The following is a 16,473-nucleotide window of genomic DNA, read 5'->3' as shown; positions in this document are numbered from 1 at the left end:
CTAGGTTAAACAAGTGCAGAGCCATCCCTTATTGATTAACAGGGGAGAGACAGTGCTGTGGGAGGAAGGAGAGCTACGTGAGGCAAAATTCGGAATACATATGTGCGATCAGTGAAAAGGAGGAGCAATTTGGAGGGGAATGGGAACATGATCAACCCCCACACACCATGCTCAGTAGGTTATTCCAGCTATAAACGCATGGAATGACTTTATTAAAGTATTGATTTGGAGGACTGTGCTTTGTTGACTGACTCACGAGTAAGACACAGAACATCACATGTGTCTTCTGTTATTTGTAGTTAAGAGACTAGTTAGAATTTCATTGGTTCATTGGTGAACATAACAAATTTCTCATGCTCTTTTTGGCGTTAATCACAATTTTTGCACAGCCGCCGATTTCCCTTTCATGCAACACCCACTAAAGCCATACTGGTGTGGTGGCCATTGCAACAAGTCAGAAAACACAAGCTTTTATGGGTGATTTTTGCTCAATAATTGCCATGAGTGTTGATTAGATACTGTTAAGTTATAGTTTGGTGGTTGCCAGTGAGACTGAGAAGTTTCTTGTCCAGACACAAATAGCGATAATCAGCCTCCATACATGAGTATAATTAAGACTTGGAAAACTTTGTTAAGCTTTGTTGCACTAATTTATTAAATTGTGCTCATACAGTCTATACAAGAAGCAGGTGCTAATTTACTTCTAATGCAATATAGAGTTCTTCTTAAGAGCTGTGAACTGCACGTGAGCAGTATATGGACGCCACCCTCTCATGGTCAGGTGTGACTAAAATTCCACCTTGGTGACAGCCAAAATGCTAATATGGAGATTTCAAAACAGGGATTCACAAGCCTTCACATTATACAGTTAATGTTTAGATTTTTAGTAACTTCACAAAAAAGCCAAACTGGAGTTGACAGAGTGAGATGGAGGCGGAACATCCACTGTGGTGCCTCCTAAAGGGTTCAGCTGAAAAAGAAGAAGAAGAAGAAGAAGAAGAAGATAAGGCAGGTGTCTGATCAGTTTCAAATTTATTCTCCATCATAACAGTGAATCCAAACATATGGCCGATGTTACAAAGAACTATCTTCTGCAATATGGAGTTCTTCAACAGATGGTATGGCCCCCACAGAGCCCTGATCTTAATATCATTGAGTTCACTTGGAATCACATTCAGAGACAAAATCCGTAGAGACAGCCTGAATTGTGCCAGATTTCCCAAGATACATAGAACAAGCAATCTGCCAAGCATCTTAAAAAAAACAAACTGTGCTCAAGTGTCTCAAGGAGAATCAGTTGTTGGAACAAACTTTACTATACATTATATATATATAATACTTTTGAAAGCATCCGAATTGAATGCCATTAGTGCCACATCTTAAATCTGATCGCCATCCATCATGGGTTTTCAATGCTGCATGCCAATCTGTACTGAAACTTCAGAAATTGTATGTGTGCCTAACTGAAGATGCCAAAACAGCACTCTGTATGTCATTGGAGCCATGTTTGAATTGGTACTTCTCTGTAATGTGATGTGACATTAAGACCTACAGCTAATTTTAATGTATGTTTAGCTGCCATAATCTCAGTGGACATAATCTGGGAGACATACTCCGCAGACTGTTACTGCCATGGATACATTTGGGAGGATGTGAGATTTCATTTGCATCTTGATACAAAGATGTGTTTGCACCATTATAGCTGAACTGGCTGCAATGTGTCTCAAACCACTGACACTGGGTCATTTAAATCCTCCTTTAACATTAGTTAAGTAAACCTTAGCCAAGCTTAAGGAGGATTTAAAAGGCCACATTTTTTTTTATTTATTTTTCAAAAATATTTAGTGGAAACTTGATATCAGTCAATTTGTTCACAACACATGTGTCTCTGTCTTTGATATTTCAAGTTGAGTGTACATCTACTATTCCAGCAATCCTACCGTGTGACAAGAGATGACTTCAGAGGCTTTCTGCCTTCATTATAGTGAATGTTATATAGTGTAACCTCAGGTACTACACAGTAGTATTGGATTAGATTCTGGCTCAATTGAATTTATTGAACAGATTTTTCTAAGATAAATGCTAAACTGTAAGCGATTTGCTTTTTTTTTCACCCCTCTAAACACACATGGAAAAGGAGTTTGCAGCAAGTTAGAAACTGTTTTTTATCTGTCTGTATTTTGAGAAACATGGCCATGAAGTGCCAAAATTATCTAAATGAAGCAACAAATTCCATCAACAGTCTGTGAAACTGTTGACATAGCAGTTCCTGCCATCAACTTTTAGTGATTAAAGCATTAAAAATCCAGATACAAGAAAAGTCTTTGACTGTCCTTAGGCCAAATGCTCCACCTGACAGCTGCAAAGTAGTGATGACAGTTTCAGTTGACACTGATTAGCGGCCTGTTTTGTTTTGTATTTCATTTTTCTCCTCTGTATGTATCTGCTTTCTTGCTATTTCAAAGGACTTGTAACAATATCAACTTTTGAAGATATATTTTATGAGTAAATTTGCCTAAAGGAAACCTTAGAGGAGGATTGTAACTCAAAGGTTATTAACTCAGTTATGTCTGGTGAAAGAAAACTAACAGAGATGGCTTGAGGTCTCTAGGTGTCCTAGATGCTCTACAGACATACCCTCTTCAGATGAAGTGCCTTTTCGTGAAAGCTGGAATGGCTCTGAGAGCAACTGATATGTAGAATCTATTCCAGATCATTCACTCCGAACGAGGGAGTAATGTATTTCAAGACGAGTGCCGGACCCTGGCTTTCTGGCAAGACTATCTTCAGGAGGCAGAATGTCAGTTTACTATTTGGCACATTGTTTGACCATAAATCGAAATTCTCACTTTTGTGCAGCAGCATCATGAAATTACAGACATAGACACCATAACAAAAAAGGTAGATAGATAGTACTGATGCAAGTGCTGGATTTACAAAGAACATTTTATCCAAATGTGATTTCAGTTTGACTTCAGTGTATTAACAGGATAAATAAATAACAGGATAAATAGGAGGATAACTACCAATCCTGTATACTGAGTACAAATAATAGGCTATTTCTGCATCCATGTACGTTTAATATGTTGTGGTCTCCACTAACTTATTTTTTTGACATTGTGGTTTCACTGTATAGCCTAATTAAGCTTCATGGGTGTCTTTCAAATTACAGCTTAATTTTAAAAAATATACATGTTTCACTTTTGATTTGATCTTTTGGTAATTTAATGTATCTGTACATCAGTAGTCTTAGTCAGAATCTCATTATCATTTTGTAGTTTTTCTATCTTATAGTTGAAAATGATGTCTCTTTGGAAGATATTCTTGTTTTCTGCACTGGATGTGACAGCATACCAGCCCTGGGTTTTTCTCCAAAGCCAAGCCTTGAGTTCGTCACTAACTGCAGATTTCCAGTGCCCAATACTTGTGAAAATATCCTTCGTATACCAGTTCATGCAGTGTACACTACTTTCAAATCAGACATGGATTTTGCAATATGGAATTCATCAGGATTTGGAAGATCATGATGTGTTTTCTTAAAGATTGTTGACATGATGAGGATTTGGGGTTTTTTCTATTTTGCATATGCATTTTTTATTTTCTTGTTTTTTGTTAATGTTGTTAACCCCGCATCAGAGTACACCCTGGACAGCAGTAGGACTGTATAGCCTAAATAAGCTTCATGTGTGTCTTTCAAATTACAGCTTAAATACCAGTTCATGCAGTGTACACTACTTTCAAATCAGACATGGATTTGATAAGCCGAAGAGAATGGATGGAATAATTTTGTTTCAGTTTATACATGTGAGGCATTTTTTGTTTTTTGATTGTAGTTAATTTGTTTTCCTGCTTATATGGCATGTTTTGACTCTGAAATGACCCATAGTAACATTAGATTATTTAGCACCCCTGCAGTGAGCAATATAATATGCCACAATCTCATTGTTATATAGAATAGAATAGAATATAGAAGTTTTCTCAAATGCTTCCTGTGTTCAACTATTCCACAATGCGAATTTTCAAATGAGATGAGTTAAGCTTTATTTCAGTGTCCCATATGAACATTTATGCTTTACACAGAACTTTGTATTAATATCATTTAACTTTTAGCTTAACTCACAGGTTTAAAAAAATGTTTTTGTTAGGTTTTGGTAAAGTTTTGAAAAGTATTACTGTAACCCTACATACTAAAAGGTGGAAAGAGTATCTCCAACACTGGCAGCAAAGTTGTCTATAAATGTGACAGACATTGGTTTGGTCAAACCTGGTTATGTTACAGTTGGAATATGAACATTATATCACACTATATGATAATACAATATTATCAAATTATTAAATGTTATCAAAGTATTATAAACAACAATAATAATAATAATAATAATAATAATAATAATAATAATAAACATAACCTGGTTTGCAGGGAGTGTTTTAAGGATTTTGTTTGCATATTTTACTATACTACTTGATAACACAGGCTCATTGTAGATTGTTTGGGGTTTTTTTTTTTCCTCGTTCATTTGTTTTTTTTTATAAGACCAGCCCTATTACTGCAGAATATTATTTCCTTCCTCTGGGTACTGGAAATACACAAATAAAGTGTTCTGTGTTCCTACTTTTTATGTAATTTGTGTCTTTTAAAAAAGAGTTTAAAGAGTTTAAAATGTATAACATATTTTATTTAATGAATGAATCATAATTCATGTTTATTAACAGTTAAATTAGTACATCATACAATCATATGTAACATATACTGTAACATTTTGTACTGTGACAAGTATGGTTTGTCATGAAAGAAAAGTGTAGTCTAAACACTTTATTTGTCTACTTTTATGATTTAAATGGCACAAGTGAATATGAAGATAAAACCAGTCTTTTTACCTTACCTTACTTTTACCTAAATAATAGTCTTGGACCTTTTTCAATATCATGATATTTCACAATTTTTAGTGTCTGGCACTCAAATACATTTTTTTAATTAACACAAACAAATTTACTAATAACTTACCTGAAGCATGCTGTATAAAAAAACGTCTATCCCATGATTTCCATCGTCACTCAAGAGGTCGATCTGCCTCAAGTCAGCCGTCAACTGCTGGTGATGGTAAGAACGATGTCTGAAGTGCACTTGACTGAGACTCTGTGATGCTGAGGAAGTTACAACATTCCAGCAGTCCACAGCTGCAGCGGGGAGTTATTTTCCATTGTCCTTAAGCTGCGATGGTTCCACTGATTTACAAATTCATCCACAGATCTGTTAATTCTTGGAAGATATACATGGTGAAGAGCCCTAATATGAAATGGGTCAGTGCTATCTAAAATCCCAACATTTTCCATAAAGAGGAAAGGGTCTTTAAAGTATGCTGACACAACTCTGTTTAGTTCACCCTACAATCTTTCAATTCTTTGATTATGCACACTTCGTCCAACCATAAAGCGTCCTCTGTTTGGCCCTCTATGTTCAATCATAAACCGTGCAATATCAATATTCTCACTGCCAGCATCACCCCTGACACGTTGTGGGAGGCCAAAGAGATCAACGGCACTCTGGAAAAGTTGCATAGCAGTTGATGCTCTGTTATCTGTGCAGCATCTCATGTAGTGTATGAGTATATATAATATATAATATATTATTACAATGTTGTATAATGTCTGGGTTTAAAATATTGTTTATCTCCAGAAATAGGTTACATGACAGAAGTACAATGTCAAAGTCATAGACCTTTATTTTAATGTACATAATATATTTCTTCTTATTCCAGGCATATTGACACAAACCATAAGTTAAACCCTTGCCGGTTTGTTGTTTGTGTTATACATGCAGCGACTATAGCCGTCAACTCCTCCATGAAACACAAACCCCCAAGGATTTAACTTATGGTTTGTGTCAATATGCCTGGAATAAGAAGAAATATATTATTATTATGACACTAGATGTACATTAAAATAAAGGTCTATGACTTTGACATTGTACTTTTGTCATGTAACCTATTTCTGGAGATAAACAATATTTTAAACCCAGACATTATACAACATTGTTTATTAAAACAATATATTATATTACTACAATGCAGGAAGTAATAATTAACATTAATCAAATTTAAAAAGTGAAAAAAGGCATACCACACTTGATTTGGGACAGTGACATTGTAGACCCTCCCCTGAATTGCTCTCCGTCCTCTCAAAGCTCTTCCCACTGGATCAACTATTCTTAAACGTTCTCGCACTCACCACCGCTGAACTCTGATTCCTCTTCCTCTCAAACTACCACTAAAGTAGGATTCTTCTGAGCCAGGGATATGTGTAAGAATCTCAGTAATGCGATGATAAAGGTCCACATTTGAAGTATTATTAAAAGTTCCATAGTCCCCTAAACCTAGTTGTATCCTGTGGTTGTAAAGTGTTCAAACATTTACTGACAACATTTGAGATATGGCCATCCAACTAAACCCCAAGTCTCGCATGTCAGTCAGCTGAGTAGCTGGTATGTTGGACCTAAAAGAGTAACAAATATGTTAACTTCTTTCTTATTTCTTGGATTCATTATCTTGTTTGCCATCTCTTGACTCTCTCAAGTTCCATACACATTATGAATAAATTTGTTTCCATTTTTATCACTTACCTTGGCCTTCCTCTTTGAGACGTAGAATGGTATAATGAGCCCATAACGGGCTTCAGCTTCTGCTCGAAGTGTTAGCTCAGTTGACATCTCCATCAGTGATTGATAAATTCCCTCAAGAAGTGTGCATGATCTTCTCCCAGAAACATTTTGTTGAACATTATTCATGAGCACTAGAAATGTTGCAATAATGAAAACGTGTTCTTCAAGGTGACGTAGTATAAATTCCAAATTATTTCTACCATTTGCAGTTTGAACAGCTGTGGCAAAACAGTTGTCAAGCTCTAAAAAGTACTGAAATAGTTCAGCTGATGCCATTTTGTAAAGGCAGAGAATTCAGAAACACCTCATCTCTAAAAATGAGGTTCATACATTCTATATATTCAGACGATCATTCCATGTATTCAAGTTTCATTCTATATATTCAAGTTTCATTCTATATATTCAAGCTTCATTCTATATATTCAGACGATCATTCCATATATTCAAGTTTCATTCTATATATTCAAGCTTCATTCTATATATTCAAGCTTCATTCTATATATTCAAGTTTCATTCTATATATTCAAGCTTCATTCTATATATTCAAGTTTACACACACACACATATATATATATATATATATATATAGATTCGATGCAGCCTCCGTTGATGCTCATATCAAGGTGCTAAATGATCAGCACAAGAAGCTACATCCTGACACAGCACTGGTGAAAGACCGCATGACAAAAACCTTTGCATGGAGACGTCGAGAGGTAGCTGAAGGAATGTGTACTGTGGACCTATTAAAGAGATATCCATTCCTGGGGACATCTGCAGGGGTAAGAATTGTTAAGATGATTGGGGAAACGGCTAATGATTTTTTTGTCTCTAAATCTGATTATTATTTTCTGTACTAACTGATTAATCAATCTGTTCATTATCTTTAGAATTTTTGTTCAAGGGTTAAAGCACTTTACATTTATCTCCAGTCTGTGTCTTTAAACATGTCAAAAGTTTAAATCCTCAATGTAAAATGTCATTCTTTTGTCTATTCTGCTCTTTTCATTTCCAGTTGTGTGATGAGGTTGATTTAATGCATCCCTGCCAAGACAACATCTGTCGCCGCTTTAGCGAAAACTTCACTGCTGTTCTTCAAAATGTTCTTCAAATGACCAAGGATTTTCCACTGAAGAAGGTCTACATGGAGGCAAGAGAGAATGCACTGGCTGAAGACATTACAGGTGCTAATTTGACCTCATACAAATAGTAAATTTTGTGACAATTCATTTGCTCTCTCTTCCAAAGATAATTGATGTACCATAGTGCCATGTCAAGAGCATGTTAATGGGAATTTGCATGCTATCAAAATCTAATGAAGTGTATTTGCATCTGTATGACCTAGGAATTGACTTCAAGGGGGCACTTCTCCTCTTGCCATCCATCTTCAAGGAGAAGATAGAAGATTTCATCATCCTTGGAGAGGTAAATGCATGATGCATAGCCTTTGGCCACAAGTTTCATTCTCGGTGTTTTGTTGGCATGGAGCTGAATTCAGCTGCGGTTCAGCATCACAGCTAAGCTAATGTAGGGGAAACACTGCTGTTAATTCACAGTGCTGCTGTGCTCTTGGGTTTTGTCTAGTGTTTATATAGATAGATAGACCTTTATTGTCCCCTTAGGGAAATTCTTCTTCACAGGTACTGTCACTGTCAGGGGTGATTGCTTTTGCCCTTGAATATTATGTCAAACTTTAACAGCTTATCAAACACTACCACAACAGTCATTGGTCAAGAAGCTTTTTGTTTGGAGTAGGGGCCATGTTTACAGGTTATCAGAATAGACAGTTTTGTTTTGCAGCAAAAAAAAGAAGGTAATTTGAGGAATCTGTTGAAAATCCACTTGGCACATATTGCTTAAACATACTGTATACTAATGTTTTTCTTCCTCTTCTGCAGAATACTCCCATGAGTCCATACCCAACCATTCGAATGAAGGATAAGAGTTGGACAACTGCCCTCTCAAGACAGTGTCGCTGTGTTGTCACAGTTGAAGGAGTGGATGTTTGCTCATGCTGCTCGCTGGATGAGGCCTACATCTCAGCATTCTCCACCTTCTTCGTGTTCAACATGACCTACCCTGCATACTTCAAGAAAACACTTGTCTTTCTTCAGAACTGCATTGTCAACATAGGAGACCAGGGAGACAAACCCCTGCCAGTAAGTGTCACCAGGGTACTTAACCAACTCTATTAAATATGCCCCCACTCCACAAATGTTCAAAATGTTCAAAAAGGGCATTTACTCTGAGGAAGTTGATTACACATGTTGGGTTAGTACACGCACATGAGCCTCATTTCGGCATCACTTGTGGAATAAACGACTGCCAGGCAGCTTTTTCCAAGTATCACTCTTTTCAACGCCATGTGTGATCCGTCAAAACATTGTGTTCAGGTGTTTAATGTCTTTATGTGATTGTTTACTTTTTTTAAATGAATGTATTTTTCTTGACATGTCCTATGGCAATATACGAATGTAATCAAGGATGTATTCCTGTGGTTGTTTAAATGCTTTGATGTGATTCTATTATCGAAAATAAATGGTTAAATAACCAAATATTTTGGACTATTGGGGTACATTTTTGTCTCTTTAGGTACGAAATAGGTTGTCGCTGGGGGGGTACCCTCATAGGTACCCTATTGTACCCTTTTCAAGGGAACATTTCTGTACTATAGTTTGAAGGTATATTTATGTCTTAGGAAAGTACATGATTGTACTTCAGATGGTACAACTTCATAAGGTACAAAAATGTACCAAGCCTAAAGGGTACAGAAATGTCCTTCAAAAAGGAACACCCCCAGCGACAAGCATTTGTACCCTTTTTGGTACACTTTGGCACCCCTATTTCTGAGAGTGTACCATGGTGAGTGTCAGCACCACAGTCCAGGATGAGACAACGAACCCAGCACGCCCCTGCGGGCGGTTTTATCCTTCAAGCTCGGGTCCTCTACCAGAGGCCTGGGAGCTTGAGGGTCCTGCGCAGTATCTTAGCTGTTCCCAGGACTGCGCTCTTCTGGACAGAGATCTCCGATGTTGTTCCCGGGATCTGCTGGAGCCACTCGCCTAGCTTGGGAGTCACCGCACCTAGTGCTCCGATTACCACGGGGACCACCGTTACCTTCACCCTCCACATCCTCTCGAGCTCTTCTCTGAGCCCTTGGTATTTCTCCAGCTTCTCGTGTTCCTTCTTCCTGATGTTGCTGTCATTTGGAACCGCTACATCGATCACTACGGCCGTCTTCTTCTGTTTGTCTACCACCACTATGTCCGGTTGGTTAGCCACCACCATTTTGTCCGTCTGTATCTGGAAGTCCCACAGGATCTTAGCTCGGTCATTCTCCACCACCCTTGGGGGCATCTCCCATTTTGACCTCGGGACTTCCAGGTTATACTCGGCACAGATGTTCCTGTACACTATGCCGGCCACTTGGTTATGGCGTTCCATGTATGCCTTGCCTGCTAGCATCTTGCACCCTGCTGTTATGTGCTGGATTGTTTCTGGGGCATCTTTACACAGCCTGCACCTGGTGTCTTGCCTGGTGTGATAGACCCCAGCCTCTATGGATCTTGTACTCAGAGCTTGTTCTTGTGCTGCCATGATTAGTGCCTCTGTGCTGTCTTTCAGTCCAGCTTTGTCCAGCCACTGGTAGGATTTCTGGATATCAGCCACCCCCTCTATCTGCCGGTGGTACATACCGTGCAGGGGCCTGTCCTTCCATGATGGTTCCTCGTCTCCCTCCTCTTTCTTGGGTTTCTGCTGCCTGAGGTATTCACTGAGCACTTGGTCAGTTGGGGCCATCTTCCCAATGTATTCTTGGATGTTCGTTGTCTCATCCTGGACTGTGGTGCTGACACTCACCAGTCCCCGGCCCCCTTCCTTCCGCTTAGCGTACAGCCTCAGGGTGCTGGACTTGGGGTGAAACCCTCCATGCATGGTAAGGAGCTTTCTTGTCTTTATGTCAGTGGCTTCTATCTCCTCCTTTGGCCAGCCTATTACCCCAGCAGGGTACCTGATCACGGGCAGGGCGTACGTGTTGATGGCCCGGATCTTGTTCTTACCATTCAGCTGACTCCTCAGGACTTGCCTGACCCTCTGCAGGTACTTGGTGGTTGCAGCTTTTCTAGCGGCCTCTTCATGGTTCCCATTTGCCTGCGGGATCCCCAGGTACTTGTAACTGTCCTCTATGTCTGCAATGTTGCCTTCTGGTAGTTCAATCCCCTCAGTTCTGACTACCTTCCCTCTCTTTGTTACCATCCGACTACACTTCTCCAGTCCGAACGACATTCCAATGTCATTGCTGTATAGCCTGGTAGTGTGGATCAGTGAATCGATGTCTCGTTCACTCTTGGCATACAGCTTGATGTCATCCATGTACAGGAGGTGGCTATATATATATATATATATATATATATATATATATATATATATATATATATATATATATATATATATATCATATCATATCATATCATACATGGTCTTTTGTCTCAACTTTGTTGCTTATATTTAGGGAATTTATCCATACTGAGGCAATGTTTTATTTTTTTCACTTTAGTTCAGGAGCAGGGCAGTCTTGTATTGTTGTGAGGAAGGAGAAAGTGCTTACATGTGCTTGTTTTATTTATAATGTAGATGAGTTTGTTTGCAGAGCTCTTCCTGCATTTAAATAATTTCAATGTGTTGTTAACGTGAAATCTTTCCTCTCTTGTTACAGTACAGAGGAACGTGTTGAATAAATGAATTTTAAACTGGGTGGGTCTATATTGCCTTAGGATGAAATATAACTGCATCATATTTATTTTAGTCGGCTTTTATATTAAAACAAATACAGGTACAATTAGATTATTAGACTGTAGTTCTATATTTCTTGGTCAAAGTATATAATTTAGAAATATGGGCTTCTTCACATAAACCAGACTTTCAAAGTAGCTTCCATCCAGTGCCTGATTATGGGTTTTGGGACCATGGGATGTATCCTGTGTGAAACAGCTAATCACCATGCCATAGGCAATTAGCGGTTGTTCATAAATTTTCTACAAATCTAGAAATCACACGAGATATAGTTCAGCTTCATTGAAGAGAGATTTTAGAAATGCATGATGATGACTGTGATATCATATTGATGAATGCCTGGAATTTCGTCTCTTGTTGTAAAATGTGAAGTCATTTCCATTTGGGAAGGAAGCTAGGAAGGAAGCTAGTGTATTTTTAATGCAAAGGAGATATTATAGTTTCACTCGATTGGTTTGGCTCATTTCTTGAAACCGAGATGACAATCTCAAAACCATAAGGTCATTTGGCCAAACAGTCTTACAGTTCTGCCCAACATTATAGCTCACTAGCAAAATCAAATATCTTTCCCCAAACTCTTCGTCCATGCTTCAAAAGCAGATTCCTTTCCCATATAAAAGGTCAGTACAGTCAAAATAGCACAGATCCTTCTCAAGTGCCTTGGCAGATGTGCATTCATTTAGTGCTTTTGTCAAAATAACCTGGATGGTTTAGCACAACACCATGGATCCCCTGCAAAAGCTCATATCTCTCCCAAAAGAGTTTATCCATGTGTCAAAACTAAATATCCTTCTCATATAAATAGTCAATGCCCCCAAAATGCATTATACCTTTGGCATTGTTTAAGCACTGCAAGTCAAAATGCTTAGACGTTTTGTCACTGAGGCACAGGTCTAGCAACAGAATACCACTATGAATAAAACTAAAAGATTTTACAGTAAAATCAGCCTCCAATAAACCACTCATACTCAAGGAAACTGTAAACATTTTTATTCGTACAAAGAAATGTTAACATTAGAGAACATACTGTGAAAAGAAAACATATACAGGATTCTGTAAATGTGAACAGTTATAAACACAAACAAAAAAAAAAAACCAAAAAAAAAAACCTCTAGCCTACCATACTGTAAATAAAGTTTCAGAACTATAGTACAGTAATATTTTCAGTGGTCGCCATTGTCACCCTCTCTTTCCTGGCCACCATCCTCATCCCCCTGGCCATCGACGCGCTGCTCTCTGTCAGGCCATAAATTCTCATCCACATCGCAACGGATATTTTCTCTTGCGATGCAGCGAGGGAAGAAACGGCGTGAATGTCTCAACCATCCCCTACATTGATCCCCTGGGATGTCCTCACATGCAGCATCCATTGCATGCAGCAGGGCCCTCTGGTCTTGAGCCTGATGCTCATACACCCTCCACCTCCAAGCTGAAAAAAACTCCTCAATTGGATTTAGGAAAGGAGAGTAAGGTGGAAGAAACTCCATTAGCATCCGGGGATGGGTGGTGAACCAGGTTCTGATGCGTGGGCCGCGGTGGAAGTTCACATTATCCCACACAATGACATAATGTGGTAGCTGAGGTCCTTCTTCACCTCTCTCATTTTCTGGGATCAGATCAGTATAAAGGTGGTCCAAAAAATTGAGCTTTTGTGTATTGTAGGGCCCTAAACTGGGAATGTGTGTGGCCACACCTCTTTCTGATATAGCGGCACACATTGTTATATTTGCTCCTTGCTGGCCTGGGACATCCACAGTGGCTCGGTGGCCAATGATGTTACGGCCACGCCTTTGACCTTTGGCCAGGTTGAAGCCAGCTTCATCAACGAACACTAGGATGTGAGGGGTTTCGTTGCCTTCTAATGCCATTATTCTCTACAATAGAATAGAAATAAATCTAATCAGTCAACAGATACTGCAGGGAGGATCTAAAGTACTGTAAAAACAGGGAGTGGAAAACTGAAGACAATTTCTAGGCAAAATGCTCTAGTCACACAAAGCTGGATTCTGAAGGTAAAAAGGATAACGCAAAACAAAAAAAACAGTGGTAACCATGTCTTACTGTAATAGTGTTACAATGATAGTGTTAAGGTTCACATAATTGAGGAAGGAGAGTACAAACAACCAGGTCCAGAAGATCTTGGTCAAACAATTGATTTTAATGAACACACACGTGGGAAGACCATTCTGTACACAGACAGGAATTAATCTTCGACTTAATCAAAGCATACACAGATTTTTATAGCATCAGGGTTTGAATTAACGACGCCCCTTCATACGTCACAGACAGAATATCTACATACGTCAAATCAAAACCACAATGACTTTTAACACAGTTTAAAAGAACATTGTCTTCTATCTTCATGGCCGGTACTTCCTGTCATGAAGACACATACTGGTACCGCAGCCCTTTCACTCTGTCAGAGTTTCTCTCAAATGGTACCCTGTAAATCTGTTTCATGGTCATCTGATGTTTCTTCAATACCCGGTCTGTTGTGGAGATGCTGATAGAGTTTATATTTTGGAACATTACATTGTCTAGCAGGATTGCATTACGAATCTGTCTCAGTGTGATGGCAGTATTTGCAATGACCATGTTGGATATTTCTCGTTCTTGTTGTTCATTTAGAAGTTTTCTTCTGCCACCCACTTGAGGCTGTCGTCCAATCCTAGACATACAAGTCAAAGGTCAACACTGTAAATTTGTTACAAAATGAGTTACCAATGTAATTGTACTGCTGTTTTATGGTACTAAAAGTGTGATGCACTGCACAGTGACTGGAATACTATTCACAGTATTTTCTCCATTTTTTTTTCTTTGTCATTTTTATAGTATCATATAACATCACATGAAGATATTACAGTACTCTAGGCCTACACACACACCAACACTGAATAGTTCAATAGCATAGTTCTGTACCTGTTTTCCCTGTGAAAGGTTTGGATGATGGAGGAGACTGTAGACCGAGGCACATTAGGCTACACTCGGCAACCTGCCTCTGCCATTGTGAGGCAATGGTTTATAACGTGGTCAATAAGGGTGGCCCGGATTTCATCTGGGACATCATGGTGCCTCCGTGCTCCCCGGCCTCTTCCCCCTATATTCCTCCACACTTTCTCACTCCTCCTCTTCCTCTTCTTCTTCCTCCTCTTCCTCGAGCAGGAAGTTGCTGTTGTACTTGGCGAGGTGCTTCCATGTTCACACTGCAAATGAAACTGGCCCCGGGCCAAGCTCTGTCTATATACTTTTGGCAGCAGTCATAATCATAGACAACACCTGTCAGGTATCTAAACAACCTGTTTGATTGGTCATCTGAGATGTGGGAAACTGCTCCTTCGTTAGTTCTAATTTCACCTGATTGATTGTCAAGTACTGTCATAACTTTATCAAATGTTCCAAGATATTCTTTCATGGTATTATATCTTTGACTAATTTTGACAGTTGAACAGACAATTGTGCATATGATGACTTACACAATGAAACCATGCTGATATGTTTTGGAGTGAGTAACCATTTCACTGAAAAATCAACTAATCAGTTTAGATCGCCAAGATCTATTTTTTTGGAAAATGTGCTAAATGTGGGCTCATTGTGCTAACTAGGGATGGGTATCGTTTAGGTTTTATCCGATACCGGTGCCAAATCGGTACTTTTGAAATGGTGCCGGTGCTCAAACGGTGCTCAAACCGGTGCTTAAAGAATGGAGAACACAAACTTTGTCCAAAAACCTCTCATGTTCAGCTGTTTTTTTTGTAAAAAGATAACAATGTTAGCCTTTTCTGCAGCTATGGGGCATATATGGTATCACTCATGGCTGGAAGCAGTGCTTAATCAATGGAAAAAACACAAACTTTGTCCAAAAACCTCTCATGTTTAACTGTTTTCCACTTCTTCTTTGGTCATTTTAGCCTTTTTGGCCAGGGTGAAGAGAGTATCTGCCATCAAACAAGAAGACAGCCGCATGTAGCTATGATGATGTTTGCTAGTTCACCTTACATGCATTAATGTAATAACGTGGTTAGCCTACTCAACGTAAATCACACAAGAACAACATTAAGCTACTCACGCAGAGAAGAACGGCTGCTGCTGCCATCAAATACGGCGCATTTCTCGGCTTTTAAAAAAACGCTATGCGTCGCCAGGTGTTTCATGAGATTCGAGGTGTTACCTCCTTTGATAGTATCACAGTATCAGCTTAAAGCACTTGTTGCTGCTGAGTTTGCATATTTTGCTGTGAAGTACAGCCAGACCTTTAACCGCTTCGCCTTGGACATTTTTAATCTGTAGCTCTGCGCTAACAGAACGTACGTACCTGGCCCCGCCTACTATCCTCGGAAACGTAAAACGATTGGCTAAAAGTGTATCACAGCTCAGGAAAAAAAAGCACCGAAATAAAGCACCGAAATGTGCGCTGCTTTTCGGTCTGGTTACTACCGTTTATGTCAGAACCGGTGCCATCATGGCACCGGACACCGGTACCCATCCCTAGTGCTAACTGTAGCTACTTGTACATAATCATTTGAAAAGAAGCACAGAGTCACTTGAGACATGTACTAAAGCATTTGCAATTTGATAAAACCAATGAAAAATGACATTCTGTTGTGAACAATTGCAAGGTGGTTTGGAGATTTGTCCATGTTATTTTGAGAATGTCATCTCGGTTTCAAGAAATGAGCCAAACCAATCGAGAAAAACTGTAATATGCTGTTCTAATATGCATTGTTTTTCCTAAAAAAGTGCACACATTTTCAACCAAACTCATTTCAATTTAGTTAGATTCCGTCTCATTCACCTAATAATTGTCATAAAGAGGAGACAGCCAGGGCCCTATTTCAGGAAGCCGGTTTAGTGCAAAGTCTGACTAAGTATACCCTGAGTTAACGAAAACTCTGGTTTTTCGGTTTCACAAAGCGAGTTCAGCTGAAGCCTGAGTGAGTCACTATGACGACACACTCCGTGAAGCTAACCTGCCCCCTAGCAGGTTTACTACAACTAACCCTGACTGTCCCCGCCTCTTTGTCGGAAAC

General features: G+C 39.1%; 1 protein-coding gene across 1 annotated transcript; it reads left to right on the top strand.

Moving 5' to 3' along the window:
• Positions 1-7,257: 7,257 nt before the first annotated feature.
• On the top strand, positions 7,258-9,200 carry LOC146683394 (uncharacterized). The gene is made up of 4 exons (XM_085446164.1): positions 7,258-7,437; positions 7,671-7,839; positions 8,001-8,080; positions 8,554-9,200. Exons 1-4 carry the CDS (start codon positions 7,339-7,341, stop codon positions 8,848-8,850), a joined length of 645 nt encoding a protein of 214 aa, XP_085302290.1. The 5' UTR covers positions 7,258-7,338; the 3' UTR covers positions 8,851-9,200.
• Positions 9,201-16,473: the final 7,273 nt, after the last annotated feature.

The sequence above is a fragment of the Copadichromis virginalis genome, linkage group LG22, assembly GCF_057382275.1.
Source record: "Copadichromis virginalis isolate Kocher_CV1m ecotype Utaka linkage group LG22, C_Virginalis_male_GT1.1, whole genome shotgun sequence".
Classification (NCBI taxonomy): domain Eukaryota; kingdom Metazoa; phylum Chordata; class Actinopteri; order Cichliformes; family Cichlidae; genus Copadichromis; species Copadichromis virginalis.
Note: the sequence above shows the minus strand (reverse complement) of the source record. Positions and strands in the feature narration are given on the sequence as shown.